The following is a 27508-nucleotide window of genomic DNA, read 5'->3' as shown; positions in this document are numbered from 1 at the left end:
TGTTTTGAAATATCAGTTAATTAAATAATGTATAATATAATAATAAATGTTATTATGAATATTTAAACGTTTATTTATACATTTGTAATCTTGTTTGGTAACTGGTATATAACTAGAGAATAGAAACGATTATTAAATAAAAAGGTTTGACTGTTTTTACACACGTGTATTTTTACAAATCACACCAGGGGAAACAGTTACCTCCTCTGCTCACCTCAGAGTTTCTGTTCGTTTCATTCTCTCATGGTAAAAACACTCCTACGTCATATTTCGGTCACATGGTCACGGGATGCGTGTGAGTCAGCAGAAACCCCGCCCCCCTGCCTACACCTGCAGTCTCCACGCCACGCCCACATACCTGAGAGAACCAGGAAGTGGCTTCGACGGGAGCGGACGAGGTGAAACGACTTGTGAGACAAAGTGTTTGGATTTCAACTCTTCGCTCTTCGTCCTCCAGCTGCAGAGAAACACGAAGACGAGGAGCGACACGGCGGATTCACCTGGTGAGTGACTCTCTCACCTGAGCCGAGGAGCGTCGACATGTTCACACCGCGTCGCCATGTTGGGATACTCCCGATACTGGAGAGACATGTCGGCGGTTTCGTCTTCCTCCTCTTCCTCCTCTTCTTCTTCTTCTTCTTCTTCTTCTGTTATCTGATGGTTCATTCTTGTCAAACGTGATTTTACCTGTAAAGTTGTTAAGTCGAGTTGAGAGTAAAGTTGTGTGTCTGCTTTGTGTTCATACGTGCTCCAGCCTCACTACACTACAATACACACACTGCAATACACACAGGACAGTACAATACACGGTACAATACACAATCCAGTGTAATACTAGGTACAATACACGGTCCAGTACAATACACACAGTCCAGTGTAATACACAGTACAATACACACACTACAATACACACAGGACAGTACAATACACAATCCAGTGTAATGCTAGGTACAATACACGGTACAGTACAGTACACACAGTCCAGTATAATACACAGTACAGTACACAGACTACAATACAAACAGGACAGTACACACAGTCCAGTGTAATACACAGGACAGTACACGGTACACATGAGCTCCTGTGTGTTTCCTGTGTGGTGCTGGATGATAAAACAATATCAGTCATCAATATAATGCTGATGCATCGTGCTCAGTGATGATGTATAAAAACACTTCATCTGCCTCATACTTGGGAATTATGATATTTTATATATATATATATATATCTTTATCAAGTGTTTGAGTTTAAAAATCACAACCTTCACTCAGAAGCAAAAACTTTAGACTTCAAATATACATAATGTCACGTTTACCGTGATAATGATTTTTATCTCGATATATATTTTTGGCCATTCGGCCAAACTGAGAATAAGCAAGTTTATTTGTAAAGCACATTTCAACCCAGCAATTCAAAGTACTGTCAACATCAAATATAAAAGGCATCATTGAAAATTGTAAAAGCAACATAAGACAAAACAAAAACATAAATAAGTTAAAAAAATTAAAGTGAAAGAGTGAAAAAATGTACATATTAGTACATATGTATGTGTATTGGCCGTCATGGCCGATATATCAGTGTTAGAAATGTTTAATATTCTTCTGGTCATCGGCCCCAAAAATCCAGATTGTAACCACATGACTGCAGGTTTGACATCAGGAGCTGCTGCGACACAGACTTTACACCACGTGGTCGAAACAACAGACACCGGCCGGTAGCTTCATAAAGGTTTCAAGTTCACAGTGTGTCTGAACTCATATTTTTGCGTAGACGGTGCGTTGGAATGTTTCAGTTTGTCTCTCCAGGTCAACTCATGTTCCCTGATGATCCAGATTATACCTGCGGAGTGTGCACACTCTCCTCCTCTTCCCTGTCCGTCCCTCACTCCGTCTCTCTCGTCCTCCTCTCTTCATCTCTCTACTCTCCGATCACAGATTTGTGAGTGGCATGTGTCCGTCCATCTGGCTCGCACATGCATTGCATAATGGCCTCGGGCCTCGGTAGCGCAGCATCGCAGCGTTGCTCCAACACATGGAGAAGTGACAAGGGGCAGAGATACAAACTGCTTATGTAAAAGCATTAAGACGAACAAGCAACTCCAGTGACATTTGCTCACCCTGTGGAAAGAGAAGGAAAAAAAAAAAATAGAAAGCATTCTCATGAAATAGTGAAAACATGCAGTGGCAAAGGAATTAACCGGACGAGTGAATCACTCTCTGACTTCTTTCATAATTAAAACCGGGACCTTTTTAAACAAGTACAAGCCCCGACCTGCTGTTTGATGCACAACCAAGATAACATACAGACGAAGGCTCAAGTGTTAAGATGAAGAAGAAGCACTTCAGAATATATTATATTATTTATAGTGTTTTATTGGATTGATTTTATGCTTTAAAAGAAAATAAAAACCAGCTCAGTGAATATTATGCAGAAGGCATCAAATAAAGAGGCCTGTGCCTCGGTGGAAATATCAATGCTGAGGGAAAAATGGAAAAAATTTAAGAGCTTCATGTTCTAGTTAAGAAAATGCAGCCGTAGCTGAGCCAGAAAAATGAGCCAAGAAGATTCATGTTTTCTTGATAAGTAAGACGTCAAACGTCGGCCAGGAAACGGCTGCGAGCATCCATCATGCATCTGTGCGAATCTAAACTGATGTCAGGTCAGAGGATGTGAGTGGTTGTGTTTGTGAATGAATTCCTGCAGTGAACAACTTAAAAAAAGACGAAGGTGTGCGGTGGAGATATTCGACATTCGAGGTGTTTATCAGGTCGGATGTCCTTGAGAGTTTCAGCAGGAGGCACATGACTGTGCTAATTTGATACTTGTGAACAAGTCCGGCTTTGTGTTTTATGCCGCTGTCACATACCAAACGAGACGGATTCATTTCAAACAGTGTAACCACCACTGCCCATGTACCTCCATGGGTCCTTTGTGTTGGATTGCGTCAAGTGGCGAGTTTCTGGCGATGGTGGAGGAGGTTGGGATGAGCAGCCATGTCTTAAACGGCATAAGTCAACTCGCTGTGTCTCAAATGTCCGACTCCTGTCAATGGTCGTCTCATTTGAGCTCATGGCTACGCTGCCCTGCCCTCGATTTTCCGGCGGTGCTGCTCCATTTATTCTGTTTTGTCTCGTATCCATACGTTTTCAGAAGATGTTCACAAATACTCTAAAAATGGGCAATGTCCGTTTGAATGTCTAACCTTGAGCAGTAATATCCAAAATATAAAGTTTTTATCTTTAAGACGCGTCACTGTTGCTGAGTTGACGCCTGTTGTTCGTGCTGCTCTGGACCTCGAATACGGCAGCTCCAGCCCCCTCGAACGTCATGGGCAAAAAAATGGCAACGTTCGCATCCGGGATATTTTGACTTGGTATACGTGTGTGATGTGATATCACACACAGTCACACACACACACACTCTTCCAGTTTGTGGTGGAGGAGTGGGCTCTGTGTGATCAGTGTAAAGTGTTGGATCGTGAAAAAAACGCCTGTGAACGTCTCTTCGCCACTTTCAGCCCAGACGAGGCTCCTAATCTGAGCTCCTGTGACAAAGACACCTCACAGGGAGAACTTAAAAGCCCTCTGCTTTTCTGTCATCTCCATTTGTACCGTTGTTACCCAATGGTTTTAAAAATAGGCATGTTATTTTTGTGTGCCCCCCCCCCCCTCCCGCTGTGCTCCTGGTATTTTCGGCCCCCCTTGGAGTGCAGAGGGATTTCTGCTGCTCAGTGAAATCTGCAGCAGCTCTCATGGCACGACCCCTCGGAGCCGTAATCCAGACATCCAAGCTGCTGGAGTATAAATCCCGTCCAGAGTTTGCATTGGCTGGCAGCTCATCGAGAGGCTGCGGAGATTATTTATTTATTTCCAACCACTTGGGACATGGCAGCCTGCTGTCAGCTGGTGACTCTGGGATGACACGATACAGACATTTAATCTGCGCGGAGGGGTCGCGTGCATGCCTGGGGTGGGTTTGCATGAGCGTAGTATTCGGAGGAGGAGGGGGGGGGGGGGGGGGGGGGGGGGGATGTTGCACTATGAAACTTCATTAGTGACAAAACTGAAAATCCAGCTTTGAGAGAGCAAGTGAGATCACATTTGACCTGAAGGCGACCAACTCTCTCCAGTGGGCTGCACCAGCTTTTTTACACCCTCGAAAAAAAACCCATGTGTTCGTTTACGAAACGTTCGGTCTGAATCTGCCACGAAAAATGAAATGCGGAGTTGCAGTGTGTTGGGAGAATGCTGAACCTTTTGTGGCATCACGTGTTTGGCTTGTCCACCTCTGCACCTGCTCTGTTACCTCCGTCGTGTTCACAACATTCAGGCAAAGGGTGGAGCCAGGGTAGAGCAGCAGCAGCAGCAGCAGGCAGGACGGGATGTGTGGACGTTGCCTGTTTTGATTTACAGCACATCCACACAGGCGTCCGTCCTTTTCGCCCAAAGCTCTGGAATCTCGTCGTCTTCACAGGTTGATGACTTTGTCTGCATATTCCACGTTTACAGCTCCTCTCTTTTCGTCCTGAGATATTTGTATTCTTTAGTAACTTGGACAGGCGACACACACCACTTTACAGGTGACTTTGGGGACATCGTCCTTATTTATTTATCTTACATCAAACAGATTTAGAATGAAGCGTGAACAAAATCAGCGCGTTGCTCTGAAAACGTGTCCCCGTTTTCACGACTTGGGCAGATTGGCCCTGGTGCAGAGGTGTGAGGATGTGAGGTTGAAGTCGATTGGGTCTGTCTGGGTGTAAATGGTGAGAAGACTAAGCTTGGATGGGGGATTATAGGAGAAGGGGGCGGGGAGCATACATGATCTGGCAGGGCTTAGTACCACAATTATCCCAGCGGCGGCAGCGGCAGTGGTGGTGGCAGACGCTGCATTTTCATTAGTGTAATGTCCAGAGAAGCTCCAGAATTATGTAAGAGTGACGTGCTGTCATCCCAACTCAGCCGGCCCACCGCCTGGCAGGAGCGTGGCTGTTTGTTTTCCTTTTATCCTCCCTCGCTCAGAAAAGCCAAAAGGACATCTCCGAGTCAGCGGTCGGGGACGGGAATAGTAGTGTCCTCACCACGGGGACCTCGGCGCTCCGGGCACTGAAGCCGTGGCTCACGTGGACAACCGAGATGAAGAGCGGTCGGCGGAGATGTTGAATCTGCTTCTGCACTTTGTTAGAAGATGAGTGACGGATGTGCAGCAGCGTTCAGAGCAGCGTGGTGCGTGTGATGCTTCCCGTGTCAGAGGAGAATTAGAAGATGAAGTTTAAGAAGTTCATCACGATCATGCAGGCAGCCATGGGGATCGTACCCTTGAACAAACGGGAGCTTCTGCCGCCCGGCAGGAAACTGTGGAGACCTCCAGGGTGAGTTAGTTCACTGTGTTTCTGTCTGTCGTCATCTGCTCCGAGTACTGACGATGTTAGTGTCAAGCTCAGGGAGGCAACGTATGAATTTTTCAAAACTTAAAAATTATTAAAGCAACACTTGTTTCATTTTTAAATAGCAGCTTCAAAAGCATTTAGATGACTTGTTACAGAGAGAACGTTTCCTCCTTCATCTCCGCTCCTCCACCCGGACGTCTGTAATTGCTCTGTGCAAATGGAGAGCGGATAAAATCCTGCAAAAAGCACATCCATCCATCCATTAGCTATACCACTTATCCTTTGAGTGTTGTGGGGGACTGGAGCCAATCCCAGCTTCCCATGAGTGGTGCCTGACTGAGTGATAGTCAGTGGCTTTAACTCTCGCAGTTAAACCCAGCAAGGTCAACAAACTATAGATCGGTTAAAAATAGTTACAAATATTCAACAGGAAACTTTTAAAATATGAAGAATTCTAAACAGAGTTTGTTGGATTTGTTACCGCAGCAGCTCTTTTGGTTCAGGAAGCCGGGGATCATGGGTAGCATCCAGCGTTTCAGTTCGGTTTCAGTTCTACTCAGTCAGAGCTCCGATCGAGTGATTGCTCAGGCTTGGAGCCCGACAGAGTGAATTGCGGCTGCAGAGGGCGCTGTTGCTCAGGTTAAGTCATATTCTGTTTCTTTAAGTGACGTGTCTCATTTTAAAGGGTCCATATCAACTTTACAGTGGTTAGACTCTGGTTTTGTTTTTCCTGGCTCTCTCACACAGGGAGGACGAATTTGTTTTATGGTTCTAACACAATTGAAAAATTACATCAGGATTAATATTTTATACGATTGCAAAGAATGTATTCGTCTTACCAAAATACAACATGGTCACAGTCATTCTGCTGTTTGTACTGTTTAGTGTGTTTTGTATGCAGCACATATCAAACCTTTATTCTCTTGTACTGTACAATTTGTGTGTCACACTTTTCAGAGAGTTGCTGATTCACCTGTGTGGTCATCTTGTTTACCCGTTGAACTGTATAACATTTCACAGAAAGGTGTTTCTGTTTTTTAGCTGATATGAGTCAATCAGTGTTACACAATAGAAATGTTTCCCTGAACAAGTTGATGCATCAACACTTAATCTAAATCTTTCTTTCGCCTTGTGGAGTGAAGTTTGTCGACTTCAGTTGTTCCTGCTCATCAACACATTTCCTCCTTTAGTTTTTTTTGTAGCAGAGACAATCTGCTGTCTTCACTCTCACACACAGTATCACTGCAGATTGTGCACTGTTCTGCCATGAAGTCTTTTCAGTCAACTGCACGGTGCCACATGTTCGAACAAGTTGTTCGCTATCAGGACGGAACTGTTGCTCTTGAACTGACGCTGCAGATTATAGTATTATACTCTGTTGTATCTGTGTGAGACTTCTCCCTTTCAGGTGAATCTGACTTCTGCAAAACCTGCTTTGTCCCATCAGAGCCTGTATTTTCCTTCTATGAGGGCTTTATGTTTTCGTCTTGACTCATGCATGAAGGGAGATTGTTGCCGTCAGCAATGTGCATGGATCTCTGATCTCATGTCAAAGATTTACAGCATTAATTTAACATGTTTTGATTGTTGAGTTATTTTTCTAATTGTATATGTAAGTGTGTGTTTCTGTCTGTGTGCACAGGGACCAGCCTTCATCTGACCAGACCAGCACTGACCTGCTCAAGTGCAGCCGCAAGTTCTGTTGGTCCAGAGAAGCCCACTACTTGTATCTTCGCCGCCTGTCTTCCAGAAGCTACTCCGCTATTACGATGGTATGTTGTTTACATGACCGTGATTCTGTTAAAGGTTAAACATGTCTACACTCAGACTTCTCCAGCTTCTAATATATTTCAAGTTTTGGGCCATAAAATTTAAACCAAATGAGAAGAAAAGAGAAGAAAATGAAAACCAATGATGACTTTTTAAATCCAAAAGGTCAAAGGGCAACTTCACTGTGACGTCATAGTTTTCAGCAAGAACCATAGATTAGATTTATGACCTGATTAAACATTTTCCTAAGGAGTTTCCTGAACCCACCTTGAAACTGTGGTGATTGTAAAGATCGTCTGTGCTGATGGGTTTAAAAGTCTTAACTGCTTGAATTATATCTAGACAACCTGTTGGTGAAGTCACAAAAATCATGATGTGACACATACACATACATTTTTCATGTTTTAACATCACTTGGATCATTGTGTGTTTCTCCTTTTGGATGAAATGTTTATGAATGTTAATCTTAAAATACTCCTTCTGAAATCCCATCATTGGATAAGATGAAAAATGCAGGCAATTCTTTTTTCCTTTTCTAGTATTTCCCAAAATAGTTGGTGAGCTGTAAACAAGGCTGCCTCTTCTGTGGCATGTTGTTATTATTTGATGATTAAGTGACTCAGTGCCGCCCAGAATTCTTTCCTGTTTCCTTATCTGAGAGCGTGTAGTCACAACTACGCTTTAGTGACGCTTCCTGCATCCAGGATGATGAATAACCAGAGAGATGTCACGTCCCAGAAGCTTCATTGTTTTAATGACTTGGTTGCACAAATTATTCAGGCCAGTGAAGCTGTTTTGCATGAGAATGGCCTATTTTAGGGCCTGTCTCGCATGTTTCAGCCAGTGTGGAATGTGACGATTTGACTCAGCTGACCTTATTTTTATTAATTATCTCATTGAAGCTTCACTGTTTTTCTGAAAATCTTTTTTTTTTTTTACCAGCAGATAAATATCTTTTATTTGTTGAAACAGTGGATATTGAAAATGAAACGGTTACATTTGGGATTTTGGAAATGTTCAGGTTCAGCTGGACCCTGGTTTTTATCTGTGATTTGTTTTGTTCTGATAAAATACCAGATAAGGACAGGCTTAAATGGATAGAATGGATTGTATTACACACACAAACACACACGCACACACAAACCAACAACAATAGGTTATTGTGGGACAGCTGCACACGGTCATCCAGTTTTTCCAGACCTTTTGCTTCAGCTGCTCGTGTATGAGAGCTTTACATTTTTCTCATAGTTCTACAGAGTACGGCTAAAAGCATACCTCTGTGTACTTTATGTCTGCGGCCGTGTTTCATGGTTTGTGCCCCTTAGTCTCAGTGAAAGGAAATCATAATCCCACGTTGTTTCAACATGACACTGCACTTCTGTATAACGCCACACGAATGGTTTTCTATGTTTTGGTGTGGAAGAATTCCACCGGCCTGCATTAGAGCCCTGACCTCTCCACCCCATCCAGCACCTTTGGGATGAGCTGGAATGCCAACTGTGAGCCAAGCTTATCACAGAACATCAGACTCCACTCATTCTCTCGGGAGTGAATTCCTGCAGCCCAAGCTCCACATTTAAGGCTGCAACAGTCACGTTTCCACCCACCTCTGGCTTGTGCAGCTTTTATTTAGTCTCATTTTACTTGTTCTTTTTTTTTTATTACAGCTTTTAAAGTTTTCATGTGACGCAGGTCTATATTTTTTCATTTAATTTGAACACCACCCTGCTTGTGCATCCTGCTGATTATTCCTCTTATATTTACTTTTCCTGCTTTGCGGTCAAAGCACTTTGTTTACTCTTGTTTTTTTAAAAGGTGCTATATAAATTGTTTGTATTACTAGCTTTGTTTCTGGCTTTTGAAGACACCAGCTGATGCAGAAAAGATGCTTATCACTCGTGCATATATTTAAAATAAATTCCCTCCATCTAGATAAGTGTGGATCGTTCCCTCTGAGGACGTGCAGTGTGCAGTGTGTTTTTGTGTTTGTGTGTCTGCAGCCTCACAGCAGGATCCCTAAAAAAAATCAATAGGACCTTTGGACCGATCCATCCCAGAAACACCAGAGGTCTAACCCCCTCCCTCCACACATACACACTCCCTGCTGCCGACCCTTCGTTATCACTGATTTTTAAATAATCTGCTCTTCTGTTATCTTTACCAACTTTCTGTTACTATCCCAAATTTTTATTTTTCTCGTGTTTCACCGGAGTCACGGCGGGCAGATTTCACCAGCGCCCCTCCGGCTGACTTGGTACAGCCCGGTCCGGAGCTAGCGGTGGTGGTCGCTAACGCTTAGCTCCCGAACTTCAGTGTTTTAACGTAGCGAGCTGCGTCATCCGTCGTGAATAAGAAGACGCGTTTACGCCCTTTTTTTTTTTTACCCACTTTGGGTTTTGTTTTTTAAATTGAGTCGGAAGTTCAGCCCGCGTGCGACCGGAAGCGGCTAACTGCTCCGGGTTTTTTTATTTTTTTTTGGGGTTGACCCGCGTCGGGAAGTGTTGCGGGACAGTTGGAAGTGCGTGATGCCAGTGAACGGAGGGGGGCTGCTCTCCCTGAGCAGATACGCCACGCAGTATTTCACGGTAAGTACAAAGTACACGGCTACACCGGACGGTACTGCGAAAACACGGGTACTGCTAGCTAACTGCGTACTAGTGTTGTGTGTGTGTGTGTGTGTGAGGGTTCCGGTTCTCCGTGAATCCCGGTGGACGCCTGTTGCATCCGGTTACACCTGCTGCTGTAGCCGCTCAGCTAACGTGAGCTTACCGTTATAATAATAGTAATTATATTAACGTCAATGAACAACGTTATAAAAGCGCAGTGACCCTGTTTACAGCGTGTTGTCTCCGTGTGTCCTCAGCTGAGGGACACACGTGGGATCTCTTCAGTCGTTAGCTTTATTTTCTCAGAACATTTAATTCTGATTGTTTCTGTGGTTTAATCTTCTTCACTGTGACGAACGGTTGTTAATGGTCAGTTCGTCGCATCCGTAGAGCTGCTCACGTGTTCTAATACTTTGATAAAGTTGTTTTTTTTATTTATTTATTATTATTTTTAAACTTATTTATGCTCCGGCGTGTTGATGTGCAGTTTCTGTCGTTCCTGTGCCTCATGTTGTAGCTCAGCTCTCCAACCAGCAGGGGGCAGACTTGCACAGCGTTTCTGTTCCTCTGAAGCAGTTTGTAAACAAGTTGTTTTAAAAGTACTTTATGAGTAAAGTGTGTTATTTGTAGTAGTAGTACTCGTTGTTTGGTAGTTTTGAGACTGATATATATTTAAATTACATGCAGAGGACTGAGAGTTAATTTATATGGTTGAATCTTTAGTTTCATCTCCTCTAGAAACCAAAGATCGTTTCTTTTCTCCCTGTTTCATTTGAAATGATTAAATGACTTTAAACATTTCAAGACATTGGCTTCTTTAGTCTTGACCTTTAGAGATTCATTGATCAATTAATTGACAATTAAACTAACTGAGCACTATTAACCTTTTTTGATTTTATTTTAAAATTGTATTTTAGTCTCCCTTTTTATTTTTCATTTTATTTCCTGTGACATGTACAAAAGCATGTCAGCTTTTAAAGCCTATTTCCAGCTTTCTTTTGATTGGTGCTGTTGTATCTGAACATATCAAACAGTCCTACATGTGATTCTCTTATTCTTCTGGTAGATATGTGAAGGGATGTAGGTGGAGTTATTATATCCTAAATTATTAATTTGCCAAAAAATGTGGCTCCACACCCAAATGTAAATTATTCTTCCGAGGTCTCATCCTTCTATCGAGTTTGATTGAATTTGGTCTGTAGTTTTTGTGTAACACTAACAAACAGATAGATGGACAAACTGGTGGAATAACCTCCACCACATAACCTCCTTTGCAGAGGTAATTAGTTTCATTATCGATTAGTTGATGGGCCGGAAAGTCATTAATAGTTTGGATCGGTCAGTCGAGTCATTCCCCAACACAAATGTAAAATGATCTGTTTTCAGGATCTTGTATGGAATGATTTTTCTCATTTGGAAATATTAAACAAAAATATTTCTGGTGTTTGTCTGAAAAATCAAGACATTGGAAAACATTTTTGATGATGAGTCAGAGAAGTTGTTTGTGAACTACAGGATAAAAAAGTACTTAATTGCAGGTCTGTTTGGGAATTATGTAACTGTAGAATACAAAACCAAATAGTGACAAGGATTTTATCTGATGTTTTTTATTTGGATGTGTGCAGTTTTCCCAGTTCTGATTAAAATCTACCCACATCTACATTCCTGATCTTTTAAAAAGACTCTGCCCTGTCTCCACATAATTTGTTCTCTAAGTCACGTCCTGCGAGGGTGACCTAGTATTTCACCCTGGCTCCTCATTAGAGGAAATGTGCTTGTGTATAGTTATGTAATGACCCACACTCAGGAGAATACGACTTATCCAGCAGGCCGGCCTGCGAGCGGCCATCACAATCATATCACGGCAAACAAGAAGGCAGTCTGAACGATTAATGGAATGAACTGGATTGGCCTTGCCCAAAGCTCTTTCGTTGGTAGCTTCCAAGTCATTTATCGTACTTCCATGAGCTAAGTGTTTCCTCTATTTAGACTTAGTCATCTCTTCCGCTGCAGTTTTAAGGCTTGAGAGATGCAAAGGAATGTGAAAATTGCTTGTTTATATGTGGCAGGCAAATGAATTTCCAAGTGGACATTTCAAATAGCTCTGTGTGTCAGTGTCTCAGTGCTCTATAGGTTATATTTGTCCTGTTTTCATTCACACAGTCCTCTGGGACCTCTGCAGTGTCTCTGCAGCTGCCAATGGTCATCTGCTGTTTCCTTTTGGCCAGAACATCAGAAAAAGTGGGTTATGATGGGTGTGCTGCCCCCGTCTCACTAAACCTGACACAGAGATTTCTATTTCTGCTGTAGTTTACAAAACTCCCCCAACAAATTTAAAGTCCAAATCATTGTCCCGTATAAGTCCAATACTACGTTTGGTTTCGCGACGTGTGAATCGTCTCCTCGACTTTGACGAGAGTGTGGCGTATCTTAGCGTCAGGGCAGCAAGCTAACCCAAAACTGTGCTGTGTGATTTTGTGGTTTGCGGATGAACACGGGAGTTTAATCACCGCGTGTCCGTGCAGAAGTTGGTGTGTCTGTATGTTTACACTGCAGACAGTGGGATTTGTGCTGAATGTAGGCCAGCAGAATCCTACTTACGTCAAACACAGGCGGGCGGGTGGGCAGATGCAGGGAGAGAGCTGCTGGTGGTTGTGCAGCTGTGGCCATGGAGGAGGCTGTGGCGCACATCAGTCTGCCAGAGCACCGCTGGCAGTGAGCGGGGAGAGAAGCGAATAGGAAGCAAAGGAGAGTGCCAACAATGAAGACTGTCCTCAGCCTGCACAGGAAATGGGCCCACGCCGTCAAGACTATTCGCATCCTGCAGGGACTCGTGAGTGCAATTCTGCTTCCATGGCTCAGATCTACCACCACGGCTATGAGCAGATCTGTGGTAGGGGCAAGTGGCTCGTCCCGGCAACTTGACTTGACTGGTTCTGTCGTGATCTGAGTTTGTTTGTTTCTGGAAAGTTTCTGAATTTTGGGCTCAGATTTGATTATGATATTAATAAAGGGTGAAGAGAGACTTTTCACTTGGTTTGTATCTTGATTCATTGAAGAAATGAAAGGTATTCATTTTCCTCGCTTCGTTAATTCAAATATTTGTTTTCTGTTTTATATGATTGGAAGTGGGGGGGGGTGTTTGAGGGATTGCGACTGTCAGACGGCAACATTTCAACGCATTGGTTTAAGTAATTGATCGTTCATGCAATTACTTAATTTAGCCGTCTTCTTAAACCTGGCTGAGCTGTCAGTTTTTTTGTCGACCAGAAATCTCGAAGATGTGGATGACATGATCGCTTTCTGAAACCTGTTGTGGGTTTCGTTGAACATTGTCACAAGAAGCTTCAGGATTCGTCCTGAATTATCTTTAAGTGCTCCGAAGAGAAAGTGCGAGTGCATGTTAGAATGTGCTCATCAGTAATTAATCAACGGGAGTCAGAAGTTTCTGAGTCAAACTTGTTGTGAACACCCAGCAGAGGCTTGTCATTGTTCTTCTGGGAGCGGCATGTGTAATGACGGCGTCTAGTAATGAGCAGGCTTTGTCGTTACATCACGTAATAAATTATTAATCTGTTGAGTGAAATGAAACCTGCCACAGTAATCTTTTCTTTTTCTCTTCACAGAACCCGGTCATGGAGGAGACTGTGTGGGAGCAGTACACTGTGACCCTGCAGAGGGTGAGTCCATCTGCACCACACCAGAGATGTAACATTTACAAGCACTGAACTCCAGATATTCTCCTGCATTTTTCCAGAGGGGGCTGTGTGTGAGTCTTCAAAAAGTGAATGTCAGAATGTCAGAGTGAGCCTGTGTGCTCATGTTGATGACATCTCTAACATCCGACAGATGCAAAACAAAAAGAATCCAAACATCTCAGGATGAAAAAAGAGGAGTCTTGCACGTAAAAGGCATTTTAAAGGCTTTTGACTATAAGAGCCGACACCAGTGTGGATCTGCTGTAAACAAAAACATTTGATCTCCACAGTTAAATATATATACGTCATGTTCTGCCTCTGTGGTTTTCTTATTTCGTCGACCTTCCTAATATAGAGAAGCCACACAGCGTGCATGACGTGCGACTGAGAGCGAGTTTTAGTGTCTCGTCTACTTTCCAGGAGGGACACGATGATCTCAGCAGTCTCAGCTGAGAAGATCTGTCCATGTGTCATATTCATGTTATATCAGGACTCTTATCAAACTAAAAATCACATGAGCACTTTCTGATTCCAGTTCTTCCCCTTTCAGTCCACTCATCAATGATGGATGATGACGCCAAACTGTTTCTGGAGATATAAAAATCACAAAAAGAACTCCATTATTTATGGCCATTATCCAAAGCAAACTCTGTCGGACTGGCAGTAGCAGGAGCAGCGTCTGTGGTGTGGGCACATGCGTGCGAGCCACAGCAGTGCTAGTGGAGCTAGCTGTCACACATAGCTGAGTTAGGCAGCGGTGCCCATGTGTTAGTCTTGTCCCCTGTATGGTGAAACATGCCAAACACTTTGAAGTTCAGCTGTGGGCAGCTGGACCACATGATTTATTCAGAGCCAGAGGTACAACTGTGGACACTGATATCATCACTGTCATGTTTGTTGCACTAACACACAAATCCATGGCTCGTACTGATGCTTAAAGGTGAAATATAGAATGTGAAGCAAAAAAAAAAATCAGATTTTCAGTTTGGAAATGTTCAGATGACTTCGAGAAGCTGCCGCTTCCAATCAGCTTTGTTCTGTGTTAGCTTCACAAGTGGTTTTCATGAGAGGATGAGGCCTCTGGACTTCTGGCTAATCAAGAGAAAGTTGGTTTTCAGGTTTAACGGCAGAACAGGCAGTCTGAGATAAGAACCTTTTAAAAAACTATACGTCATATAAATATACTGTAGTGGAGTCAGAGAATAAAAACAGAGCTGTTAATTAGCAGAATACATAGGCCCGCTTAAATGTTAAACACATGAACTGCTATGTAAGCGGAGAAAACCAGTTGAGCTTAGGTTATGATCGTGATAAGCTCATTGTTTCGTGCTGCAGTTCACTGAAGCCAGAAAAGCAGATTTGGAGCAAAAAGGTCCTTTGCTGTGGGCATGTGACCCCCTGACTCTCCACCCCACTACAGCCAGCTGTCACACTCTGCTTTGTGCATCCACTTTTTATTCTCTTCCACCGTTTGTAAACTGAGTGGATTTAGATTTAATTTGAACATATTCTGTCCCCAGCCTCTGTTACTTGCTCTGTCGTGCAGAGGGAGAAAGAAGCTCTGCAAGAGTCCATCGTAACATGACAGTCATGCGCTCCATGACCGAAACACAATGTGTTTTTAGGTGTAAATTACATTAAACAAAATCTGGGAAAACACAAAGAGTTATTTGATATTATAAAAACAAGGCTCAGGATTGGTTGAGCTTGTGCTTTAAATGATATCTTCTCAGTGGCAGGCGTCTTTGGTTTGACACTGTATGATGTCACATTTAAACCCCCTTTAATACCAGAATGGTGGTTTTAGTGGTTTCTTTCTCATCAAGAGAACGTTGTCAGGCCTCTGGCTCGTAAAGCCTTTTCAAAAATAACAACGTGCTTTCTCGTCGAGCTAAAAAAAGAATCCCAAACTGACAGTTGAATTCAGACAGTGTCCCCTTTTCAGTTTTTTTTTTAATATTACAGGAAGTAAATAATTTTTTAATTATCAAAGCGAAAGGTTTTTTTTTTGTCGTCTTCCCGTCCTGTTTATTCATTTTTGCCTGCATTTGTCTCTGCTCGCATTTTCTCCCTCCATCTGCCTCCACAGCCATCTGCTACAGACAGAGGAAAGTGGTTTATATTGTATGTTGGGTTTTTTAAGTACAGATGGAAGGGAGAGGATAAAGAGAGGGTTCATCAAATCTCCGTCCTAATCTCATCTGGGCAAACTGGAGCAGTGGCAGGTAGAATCGTTCAGCACATTTCCAAAGAAGGAACGAGCCGTTATTGAAACGGTTATTAAAATTCAAATTACACAAGTGTATGTTAACATATGCACCAACGCACATTCTCATACACATTATGAAGCCAAGGATTAGCATCTTTGTTAATCGCACACACACACACAGTACGCAAAGCTTTAGGCAGTGGACAGTTGGACACACAGACTCTGAACGTTTTGTTGCAGTCATACATGACTCCACTGAACACAACTGTAATTACAATCAGTGTGAGCTGACACAAAGTACAGGGATTACACACACACACACACACACACACACACACACACACACACACACACACACACACACACACACACACACACACACACACACACACACACACACACACACACACACACACACCATATCCTCCACGTTTTCCATGTTTCCCGTCTTTGTTCTCAGGATCCAAAGATGGGCTTTGGCATCGCAGTGTCAGGGGGGCGTGACAACCCGAATGAGGAAAGTGGCGAGACGTCTATCGTGGTGTCTGACGTCCTGCAGGGAGGACCTGCTGATGGCATGTTGTTGTACGTACTGTTTAAAAATGAAACTATGACAGAGGGTTTTATTCATTTTGGCCTCACAAAAAGTTTAATCAATCAAAAATTTTGTTTAGTTTATTTATAAAACCACAGACTATTCTTTGTGAATAAATAAAAAGCTGTCAAGCTTATTTTAACGCTTAATTTAAAAGGCCCCTGGCAACTTTTTGTACAGAAGTAAATCCATTAGTGTTTCACTTGATATAAAAATAGAAAATAAGTTTATAATAAATGTCTTCTTTTAGAACATTTACTATCCTATAACTTTCTGAGTTCAGCTTGTCAAAGTCTTATCTCAATGTGTGTTTGTGTTCAGTGAGAATGACCGAGTGGTGCAGGTAAACGCCATCCCCATGGACGGTGCCATCCACTCCTTCGCTGTTCAGACGCTCAGGAAATGTGGCAAAGTCGCAAAAATTGTACGTAAACTTTTGGGTTTGTTGTTTGAAACTCATTAATTTGTATTTTCTGCAAATATTTTTAAAATTGTAATATTACATCACAATATATGAATGAGGATGTATGGATTTGTTTGTTGCACTGACCTCTGACCTTTTTGTCTCTTTTGTTTATTTACAGACCGTGAAGAGGCCCAGGAAGGTTCCAGTCAACCTGTTGAACCGTCCGTCCTCACCCGATGACAGAGTCTTCAACAATGACTACAATGATGATTACAACTACGATCAGGACCGCCGCAGCGTGTACAGCGGACGAGACCACAGTCCGGAGAGAGGCTACATGGATTCTGGCTACCAAACTCACGAGCGTGACCATGACAGGGACTATGACCGGCGGGAACGCGGCAGGAACATGGAGAGAGACCAGAGCCCGGACCGGCAGTACAGGAGAGATGGCAGCAGAGGCCGCACTTTAGATAAAGAGCGCAGTCCGGAACGCCCCTACAGGAAAGACCACACGCTCGACCGTGACTACAGCCCGGATAGAAGATACCGCAGCGAGCGTACATTAGACCGAGAGCACAGCCCGGATCGCCGTTACCGCAGCGAACGAGCCCTCGATCGGGAGTACAGCCCAGACCAACGCTTTCGCAGTGAGAAAACCCTGGACCGCAACAACAGCCCCGACCAGCGCTACAGGCGTGACAGCCCAGGCAGGGGCCACGGGCGCGACCACAGCTTTGAACGAGGAAGGGAACGCGTCCCCAGTGACCCGAGGAAGTACGACGATCCGGTGAGACGGAGCGGGAGCAGGGATCGCCTGGACCGCTCGCCATCACCGGCCGCCTTGCCCATCCCTCTGCCTCGCCCGGCCCGGGATCTGGAGCCGCTGGAGAAACCGCTGAACGTGCTGCTGCTGAAGAAACGACCCAACGAAGGTGAGAAACAAACAAACATCATTCACTGCTAATATTAAACTGGTGTAAAATATTATTTAAGAATGATGATTCACTGTCTGAACATGTTTCCTTGACATCGGAGCTAGAGCCAAGAAAAACTGCAGAGTCATTTGACCTGATTGACGATTGTATCCGTTTCCATTGCAGCCAAAAGCTCGATGTCAGCTGGCTTTTGGAAAAGGGATTCAGAATAGTCAGGTTTAATATGTGTAGCTTGTATAGCCTTATGTGTGTCTTCACCATCTTTTCCAGAGTACGGCCTTCGTCTGGGCAGCCAGCTCTTCATCAAGGAGATGACCAGCACTGGACTCGCCAGCAGAGACGGGAATCTGCAGGAGGGAGACATTATACTGAAGGTAGATAATAAATATCCCCTTGCTACTGTTGCACTTTGGTTTTTCTGCCTCCGTGGCAGCGAGAGACATGATGTTTCGAGTTGTCCGTCCATCTGTCCCATGTTCACGCACAATATCTCAGGAATGCCTTCAGGGGACAAACTTGGCACAAACATGGACTCACGGATGAACGGTTTCGATTTTGATTGTTCAAGGTCAACCTCTGAGTTTTGTTGCAGAGTAGTCAAGAATCCATGTAGTAATTAAAATACTTTGTTTTACATACATACACAATGTTTTACAGTTTTCCTTCAAAGTCAGAGTCTTATTCTAATTTTGGAAGCGACATAACTAATTTCCACAATATCTTCTTCTCACCCTCCGTCTCCGTAACAAAACCTTTCTGTCTCTTTGCCACAAGTGTCTGACTGTCTCTTTGTCTCCCGTGTCTCTGTTAGATTAACGGCACAGTGACGGAGAACCTGTCCCTCAGCGACGCGGGAAAGCTGATTGAGAAGTCTCGCGGGAAACTGCAGCTGGTGGTGCAGAGAGACAAACAGCAGGTGCTGATCCGCGTCCCCCCGATGGTCGACAGTGACTCTGAGCTCGATGGTGAGAGACAATCGAAACTGAAAAGCAGCAGGTCCTATCCCGAGTAAACCCGCTGAGTGGCCATCATCCACATACATGTATCTACTGCATATCTTCTTCATACGAATCAACTGTGGAAATGTTTTGTTGGTGTTGTTGTTGCTGTACTTGTCATCAAAACTGTTTTTCCCTTCATACAATAAAGGTTTTAATCACACATCAGTTTTTAGTTTTATTTAAATTATTTTTTTTCTTTTGGGTAATAATATTTCACAAAGCAGGGAACAAGCACAGACCATATCAGAGATTCACCAAACCATTTCTCCTTTTCCTCCACCGTCATGATCACTCACTCTTTTATACCTGTTTTTAATGTCACATGACTTCATGTGGTGCTGCGATTGGTTGGAACCAATCTACATCAGTGGTGCGGGTGGATTGTTGACCAAATGTTTTCAAGGGAGGGGGTCACCGCTGGAAGACTTGTGACCCACTTTGTCTCATTTGGACTGTGTTTGTGTCTGCATGTGTGTGTGTGTGTGTGTGTATGTGTGAAAGTGCCCACTCGCCTTTGGCTGGGTGATCTAATCCCTCATCATAATGCTGCTATTGGATATGAAAGAATTTCATTACGTTAAGGTTTTGCACCAAAGCAGCAGCCGCCTGGTTTCAGGATCCCTCCTGTGTGTGAATGAGGATTTTCAGCTCTGACCTCTTAATTCTTCTCTGAAATGGTATTTAATTGCTCCGTGGTGTTTTGCTAAAATACAGAATTCTAACTTGGCTTTTTTTTTTGTCTAAATATCAAAGTTAAAAATTTGGGAATGTGAGTAGTGACCACATTCAATCACAAAAGCCACATCATGCTATTCTTAAAAAAGAAAAAGCAGAAACACAGGTGAAGGCTAGATATTTTATTCTACCTGAACCTGAAGATCCAACACAACCAAAAAAAACCGACTGACACTTGAGTGATTTGCTGGTTTAGAACGGTTACAATCCTTTTGTTGTTGTTTTGTAGATATCTCAGAGATCGAGTCCTACCGCTCCTACTCGCCACAGGACGACAGGCGGGGCCACCACTCCGACCTCTCCTCCCACTCCTCCAATGAGAGGCTGAGAGAGAAGCCCAGGTAAGCGTCCCTTAAAGGAGACATGCTCATATTCAGTCTCCTTGTTTTTGAGGTAATTTCATAAAATTAAAGCTCACAATGTTGTATTTGTTTTTAAAATGATGAAAACCAGCTTTAGTGAGATGTCGCCGCATTTCATTAAATGCACGTTGTTTAATACGGCAGAAAAAAATCAGGATAATGCAGGATTATGTTGATTTATGCTTCACGAAGCTTAGTCAATCCATTATATCAAATTAAATCATAAAGAGTCACGGTGGTGATAACGATCATGACGTTTTTTTTTTTTCTAACCTTTAAATATAAGGAGGAGTTTCGACAGCATCAACTGTCCCCGGCTGCTCCGACACTGATGTGTCATCAGTCAACATATTCCCCTTCATGTGTGTTTGTTTTACCAGCAGAGAGGACCCGCCCAACAGGCTGGCGAAGATGGGCGCCATGCCAACACCCTTCAGAGCGCCAGACAGAGCTGTAGAAGACACACCCCCTTTGCTGGCAGAGAGGGAGGAGCCACCACCGGAGACACCTCCAGCCAAACCAGGTACATTTCCTCCTCCTGAATATCTGAAGATGTAATAATGCATGATAATGATTTAAACTGTAAAACCTGTGACACGTTGGATTCTGTCGCACCAGTCGTCACTGCAGCTCCAAAGGTTCATGCTCCGCCTAAAGTGCCACTAAAGCCGAGCATAGAGGACCAGGAAGTGTACGGGTCAGTACATCACAAGTTATTCACTCGTGATCTTTTTTTTTTTTTTTTTGTTGTTCCACTCTTTGTGACTTTGTCTGATTAAATCTTGTGTCCATCGTTTAGACCGAACACAGTGATGGTGCGTTTCCAGAAAGGCGACAGCGTGGGTCTGAGGCTGGCGGGAGGAAACGACGTCGGCATCTTCATCGCCGGCGTTCAGGAGGACAGCGCGGCCGAGCAGGAGGGTCTCCGCACGGGAGATCAGATCATGAAGGTGAGGCGTCTTTTATCCAACATCCAGGAGCTTTAGATGCAGAACGTGTTAATCAGTGTTTACTGTAGTACCCACAGTTTTCATGGGGAAGATACACGACGCTCAGTGTTACAGCGTGTGGAGCTCATTCAGATTCTGCTGCATAAAGAAAGATTGAATATTAAGAGGAACATTTTTAATAATTTAAAAATTAAGGGGAAGTATTATAGTAAGGGCAAAATCCAGGTTTTAAATGTAACCTGAAGGTAGATTAAGTGTATTATTCAAATCGTCTTATTGAATGTGGTTAAATAATGGTCTTTTCTGCTCTACCACTGTTTCTGAAGCTGTTGCTTGTGTGTTCTGTCTGCTTCAGGTGAACAACACTGACTTCAGAGGAATGGTGCGTGAGGATGCCGTTCTCTACCTCCTGGAGATTCCTAAGGGAGAGGACGTGACCATTCTGGCTCAGAGTAAACCTGATGGTACAGAACTTTATCCACAATACTTATAAAACATGAATATTATTATTTTTATTTCGCTTTAGTTTTATTCTGGTCTTTATTAAATGGATCATGGTTATTATGACATTTATTTCCCATTGGCTGTCTTCTACAGTGTACAAGGACATTTTAGCGTCTGGCCGAGGCGACTCCTTCTTCATCAGGACTCACTTTGAGTTCGAGAAGGAGGCGCCGCAGTGTCTCCCTTTCTCCAGAGGAGAGATCTTCAAAGTGACCGACACACTTTATGATGGCAAACTGGGCAACTGGCTGGCGATCCGCAGCGACAAAGACAACCAGCTGTTAGAGAAAGGCATCATCCCCAACAAGAGCAGGTGTGTGTATAAAAACTCACTGATAATGATGTGTAATGATGCGGGCCTCATTTTATTGTAGCAACGGTATTTAAAACATAACCACGCCCTCTTTTGTCTTACAGGGCAGAGCAAATGTCCAATGTCCAGAACGCCGCTCGGGTGGCATCGGGCAACGACAGGGGAGACTTCTGGAGGCTGAGAGGTCAAAGAGCAGCGAAGAAGAAAGATCTCCGCAAGAGCCGAGAGGACCTGAACGCCACTCCGGTCACCACCCGATTCCCCGCCTACGAGAGAGTGGTCTTACGTGAAGGTATTGAAAAAAGTAGAGCGTTGTTAAGACTTAAGAGTTTTCAAAAACATCGTTCCTGAATGTCCGTGACTGAATCTGAGTTCTTCTTGTTCTTGTTCAGCTGGATTCAAGAGGCCTGTGGTGATTTTTGGGCCCATTTCCGACACAGTAAACGAAAAACTGGCCAATGACATGCCGAGCAAGTTTGTCATCGCCAGTAAGTGCTTATCATCAGCATCACTTCATCTCAACTGTTTTCCTTAGGCTCTCAGATTTCTAAATAATTCATTTCCTTTCTCAGAAACGGAGCCTAAGGATGCAGGAAGTGAGAAATCCTCCGGAGTGGTGAGACTCAACACCATCCGACAAATAATTGAGCAGGTGTGTAACAGGACAATAAGACGCAGTTTCATTTCATTTACACCATACGAACATTTGACCACGTCCTCCCGTGTCCTCAGGAGCGCCACGCTCTCCTGGACGTGACTCCCAAAGCCGTGGACACTTTGAACTACACGCAGTGGTATCCCATCGTCATCTTCCTGAACCCTGACAGCAAACAAGGCATCAAGACCTTGAGGAACCGCATCGCACCGGGATCCAGCCGCAGCGCACGCAAACTGTACGAGCAGTCCGTCAAGCTGAGGAAGACCTGCACTCACCTCTTCACTGGTAGGGTTCACTCGGAAAATTCTAATTATATTGATGCAGCATCTTTAAAAAAAGCATCTTTAAAAAAAGTTGTGTTGTTATCGTCTCTGCAGCTTCGCTAACTCTTGTTTTTGTGCACATCTAGCGACCATTGACCTGAACTCGGCCAACGACGGCTGGTACGGCAGCGTGAAAGATTCTATTCAGGAACAGCAGGACCGAGCTGTGTGGGTGTGTGAGGGCAAGGTGAGTTTTATCACCTGTACGACGACAGAAAAAAGAGAAATATCGTTTTTACAGTTCACTCTTCTCGATATCAAATATTCCACCCAACACATTTTCTCAGAAGTATACTGGGCTCTAAGAATAGAGGATGATACTATGGTGATGAGTGTTGGATTGTTACAGTCGTCTCTCCCCTCAGCTCGACGGTTCAGAGCAGGACCTGGATCTCCATGACGACCGCATGTCCTACCTGTCAGCAATGAGCGCCGACTACCTGAGCATGGACAGCCGCCTGACCAGTGACTACGAGGACACCGCGGATGAGGGCGGGGCTTACACTGACAACGAGCTGGACGAGCCCCTGGACGAGCCTCAGCCCGTGTCGGCCATCAGTCGATCGTCGGAGCCCGTGCTCCCGGACGAGGTGAGACACGTCGCTGCCGCGTGAAATACTGGAAACTGTCTACATCATGAACTGTAAATACAGATGGACGGCACGACGGTTCCAGAAAAGAAGCCAGACGCCATATTAGCAGTTGGACCAAACAAAGACGTCAAATATATAAAGACAAAAATAGAGTGAAACCGACTTGTGATTGGTCGAGTGTATCAGCGGAACCTCGCTCCTGCACAGACTTGCTCCAAATGATGTTTCTGGCACAAGATGACATCATCTCGGGGATATTTTGGTTATTTCTGTGTAGTGGGACAAAAGTGGAAATGCATCGTTCATCTTAACATTTCGTCACCCATCCAATTCTCATCTGTCACTCATTTGCAGTTTCAAAGTCTGTGTGTGTGTGTGTGTGTGTGTGTGAATAATCCGACTCTGAAAGCTTCATCTGTGTGTGTGTGTGTGTGTGTGTAGAAGCTTCACCCTGAGCCTCGGGCTCGTATGCGGAGGTCAGGGAGCAGAGAGAAGCTGAACAGAGAGCCCAGCCCTCCCCCTTCTTTTGTCCCTGAACCCCCGAAGGTGAGAACCTCCTCCCCTCCTTCCTTCCTCCTCAAAATCGCTTCATCCCATCACTCTGGCTGTGATGTAAATAACCTCCGTCCATACTAACACACATCACAACACATCGATTGTTTCTGATTCACTGAAAACTGATTTTCTTTTCCTAAGTACGAGTAAGAATCAATGTGTGGATACCAACGAGTTCGTCAGGAGGGTTCACACAAACATTTCTAGAAGAAATTTGGATTTTAGTCACAATAAACAGAACGGCTGTCTGGTTCCGGTTAGACTCGGACAGTATTATAAACTCCTCTTGCAGGCGGACTTGTCTGTAGACTTAATGTGAATCTGTAAAAGAAAGAAGCAGCAGTTCACAGAGTTCATGTTTTAATTTGAGGACCTTGAACCTCGGCCACGTTAAGGTTCACATCAACATCCTGAACAGTCTCCTCCTCTTCCTCCGACAGGTGCGGGCTCAGACTCGGACTGACTCGACACGGAGCTATGACTCTCACTCCAGCAGCACCATCAGCAGCGACACAGTGGGCGGAAACAGGCCGCTCCCCCCTCCCGTGGCCCTGAAGCCCACCGGCCCCCGAATGAACCAGCCCACAGAGGAGCCGAGTCCGGGACGAGAGGAGGACGACCCCGCCAACAAATCCTTCCTGGGCAAGGTCAGAATTAATAATTCAGTTTTTATTGATCTATGACCACAGACTGTAAATAAAGATTGAGAATACGACAGCTCCCCTCAAATGAAAAGTTTCTACGTTTGGTTTGAATTAGTTCTCAGATCATATATAAACAGCTTCGGCCACGCCCATGTTGCGGTGGGAGCTTTTTATTGCAGCTCCGCTCCACGATCGCAGATTCTGGCTCCAAATGAATTCAGAAGAGGAGGCAGCTCCTGCATTCAAGATATTTCAGCTTCAATTCTGTAAAACAGGAGGTGTGGAGACGCGTCATCCATTTTTATTTTTACAGTCTGTGGTACGCCTTAAGTTTTCTGACTCATTCAGCTTTTAGATTGCTTCGACTCAGTAAATTGTTTTTATTGTTTTCTTCTCTTTTGACTTTCATTGCCTCTAATATGAAATAGAATCAGGTAACTGAACATGTCTGCGTGTCGAATCACCTGTAATTCATCATAACTGTGATGTTCCGTCTACATTTCGTCGAGTTCTCACCCTAAGATCTTTCATTTGACTTTCACTTCTTCGTGAATCATGTGACGTGGGTGTTGCTTAATCTGCCGTCAACTGAATAAACACAAGTTAACATTTATTTATTTTCTCTCAGATTAAGGCATTTGAGAAGATGGACCACTTGGCTCGAGCTCAGAGGATCCTGGAGCTGCAGGAGGCGGAGAACGCTCGAGTCAGTGCTGCTGTTATTTACATCACTGTCGTTACTTCAGTACGAGTTTAACATGCACGGGCTTTGAAGCAGGATTTAGATTCATCTTAACAGTAAAATGTTAAAGGTCTGAAGCAACAGATGGGATGAGGGGATTTTCACCCACTGACATTTTGACTGTGGACACAGAACAAACATGTCAGATTAACGGGGACTCAAAAATCAGCATTCAGATATAATCTTTTAAGCTACGTTGCGATAACTCGTCTCTTGGGGCTCATGTGGAGTTTGTATTACTGTTCAGTTTTATTTGCTCTTAAATTAAAGTATCTGCTCCAACGTATCTGGATCTTGTTCTCGTCTCCTCGCTCAGTTGGAAATCGCCCAGAAGCATCCAGACATCTACGCCATCCCGGTGAAGCTGCCAAAGCCCAACCTCAACCGTCCCCAGCCAATCGGGTGAGAGCGTCAGTTATAACCCCTCCAACCTTTGTGGCAGTATCTCTCAGGAATTTATCCGCTGGTGATCAACTTTAAAAAAAATCTGTGTCCGTTCAGTTCCAGCTCCAACCCTGAGCCCCAGGCGCCGTCCAGGCCGCCGTACTCGGAGCCGAGAGGATACGAGGACGACGAGGCGGAGTACCGCAGACAGCTGGCCGACCAGACCAAGAGAGGATACTACAACCCTCAGAAATACAAAGACACTGAGCTGTGAGGCCCCGAAACCAGGACATGACATCATCACCGCACGCTGCTCCAGTCACCCCCCCCACGCCGTCGCTTCGAGTGGTCAGAGCTCGTCACCGTGGTAACAGCTAACGCAGCTTTACCTCAATGTAAACTTTAAACTTTTGTTCGTAGTCGGATTCCTGGAAAGATATTAGTCTCAGCACTGTTGTGTCACTACATGTTGTACTTCATAAATACACAAACGGTTTATGCATGTAGTTTTTATGTGTCTGAAAAGGTTTTTGTCACGAGCGAGGTCGTATTTTAAATCCTGTTACACCGACGCTCAGCTTCTCGTGTTCTACCGTTACACTCAGGTTTGATGAAACTTCTCTTTATATTTACAGAATTCACAGAAATCCGCTCAGTGGGTGATTGTGGACGTAGATTTAAAAGTTGAGCAAAGACAAATGGCATTTCAAACTTTAGTTTGGAAAGAAAAGAGTCTCAACTTGGAGCTCAAAGAGCAAACACCTCTGCCGAAGCCAACGCCCTCTCCGCATTTTAATGGAAGTGGGAAAAACTCCAGGATCTGCTCTAAATTTTAAATGAGTCGTGTCCCGTCCCTTCACAATGTTTACTGGGAATTGGTTCAGTAGTTGTTGAGCGATCCTGCAGACTGACAAAGAAACAGCAGTGAAAACACAACCCTTCCTGGTGGAGGTGATACTTTCATCCAGATGTTCACTCTTTAAATATTCTAAAACGCCCTCAGAACAGTTTCAACAAGCCTCCGAACGTTTCCCACATCACATGAATCCTTCATGAGAACAGATGATCATCTCTGGACGTAACAGTGAAACATGAGAAACTGAAGCTGACGAACATCAATCTGAAACACAGCCGTGCTCCCGTGAACTGAGCTGAACACTTCACTGTTGACTGGTCTTTGTGTTACACAACCTACGCTCCGTGTTAACGAGCACACGTCAGACTCCGTGTTAAAGCAACACCATGAACGTTTCACTGATCAGCAGCGCCCTCTGCAGCCAAACATTTGACTGTTGGGGCTGCGTCACCGTGACCCGTCGCTGCTCTGAGGTCAGATCGATGTTCCTCCTGTCGTCGCTCTCCTGCATTAACTGTAAATACACTACACTGTAACTCGTGTGCTCTGGGGTGCAGCAGATTAAAGTGCCTTGCAGCTCTGACTTTAGTCCAGTTATTCACAAACTGCAGGAAGTTTCTACACGGACTGAAAAGCTCGGTCGAGAAAACGCTGCGGGAAAAACGCTTTTGTCTAAACTGACCAAATTTTTTTTTTTTTTAGCCGAGATACAGAAATATGTTATGAAGAAATGTCAGTATCATGTTATAGATGATTACAAGATGTAAACGATTAGAAGATAGAGAAAGAAAAATGTCCAATAATCTAAGTTGTGCAGGTTCCTGGAGAACATCAGTGTTGTCACGAGCGGATGGAGCAGATTTCACTGTTAAACTCTCAGCAGGACGTCCAGATGATTTATTTTCCAGCGCTACGCAAAGCTGACGTTCTTGAGTTAGTGAGTAACACAGAGACAATCACATTTTTATCGCTTCTAATGTTTTTATATTGAATATTTGCTGAACTCGGTCTTTGTACACTGGAGTTTGGGGAACGTGGTGATGACAATCATGTTTGTTGATCCGCTTCTTTTAAATGTCTGTGATTCCAATTTTCTTTTTTTTTAGTTTGTGATCTCAAGTGTTACAGGAAATTAAATAAATACATTTTTTTAAACATCCTGTCTTCTTAGAAATCTCAGGTTCCAGTTGTGTTATTTGAGGAGGTGAAATACTCGAATCGCTTGTTTGTAACGTCCACTGACGTCTCAGAACTCAGCGTCAAACTGGAAACTTAAC

At 44.0% G+C, this 27508-nt stretch overlaps 1 protein-coding gene across 12 annotated transcripts; it reads left to right on the top strand.

The window, feature by feature from the left end:
* Window positions 1–356: 356 nt before the first annotated feature.
* tjp2a (tight junction protein 2a (zona occludens 2)) lies at window positions 357–27386 on the top strand. Of its 12 annotated transcripts, none has more exons than XM_069513130.1 (25): window positions 357–503; window positions 7032–7161; window positions 13392–13445; window positions 16133–16257; window positions 16589–16691; window positions 16852–17608; window positions 17882–17985; window positions 18423–18576; window positions 19577–19688; window positions 20090–20232; window positions 20328–20406; window positions 20509–20659; window positions 21015–21123; window positions 21257–21476; window positions 21581–21768; window positions 21869–21964; window positions 22049–22128; window positions 22209–22419; window positions 22544–22644; window positions 22823–23047; window positions 23492–23596; window positions 24046–24252; window positions 24878–24955; window positions 25308–25393; window positions 25493–27386. In XM_069513130.1, the coding sequence occupies exons 2-25, from the start codon at window positions 7159–7161 to the stop codon at window positions 25647–25649; spliced, it is 3648 nt and encodes a 1215-aa protein (XP_069369231.1). In that variant the 5' UTR covers window positions 357–503; window positions 7032–7158; the 3' UTR covers window positions 25650–27386. The 12 variants fall into 12 exon arrangements, with proteins under 12 accessions (XP_069369231.1, XP_069369232.1, XP_069369225.1 ...); XM_069513131.1 differs by having other exon boundaries at window positions 362–503; window positions 20093–20232; XM_069513124.1 differs by lacking the exon at window positions 357–503 and adding an exon at window positions 5131–5371 and having other exon boundaries at window positions 20093–20232.
* Window positions 27387–27508: the final 122 nt, after the last annotated feature.

The sequence above is a fragment of the Paralichthys olivaceus genome, chromosome 18 (assembly GCF_024713975.1).
Source record: "Paralichthys olivaceus isolate ysfri-2021 chromosome 18, ASM2471397v2, whole genome shotgun sequence".
Lineage (NCBI taxonomy): Eukaryota > Metazoa > Chordata > Actinopteri > Pleuronectiformes > Paralichthyidae > Paralichthys > Paralichthys olivaceus.
This window is presented reverse-complemented; position numbering and strand designations above follow the sequence as displayed.

Coding starts and splice junctions, on each gene's coding strand:
- tjp2a (XM_069513123.1), top strand. CDS start 5,265: ATGAAGTTTAAGAAGTTCATCACGATCATGCAGGCAGCCATGGGGATC. Junction 20,407..20,508: donor GAGGACCAGGAAGTGTACGG/GTCAGTACATCA, acceptor TCCATCGTTTAG/ACCGAACACAGTGATGGTGC. Junction 22,129..22,208: donor TCCGACAAATAATTGAGCAG/GTGTGTAACAGG, acceptor CCGTGTCCTCAG/GAGCGCCACGCTCTCCTGGA.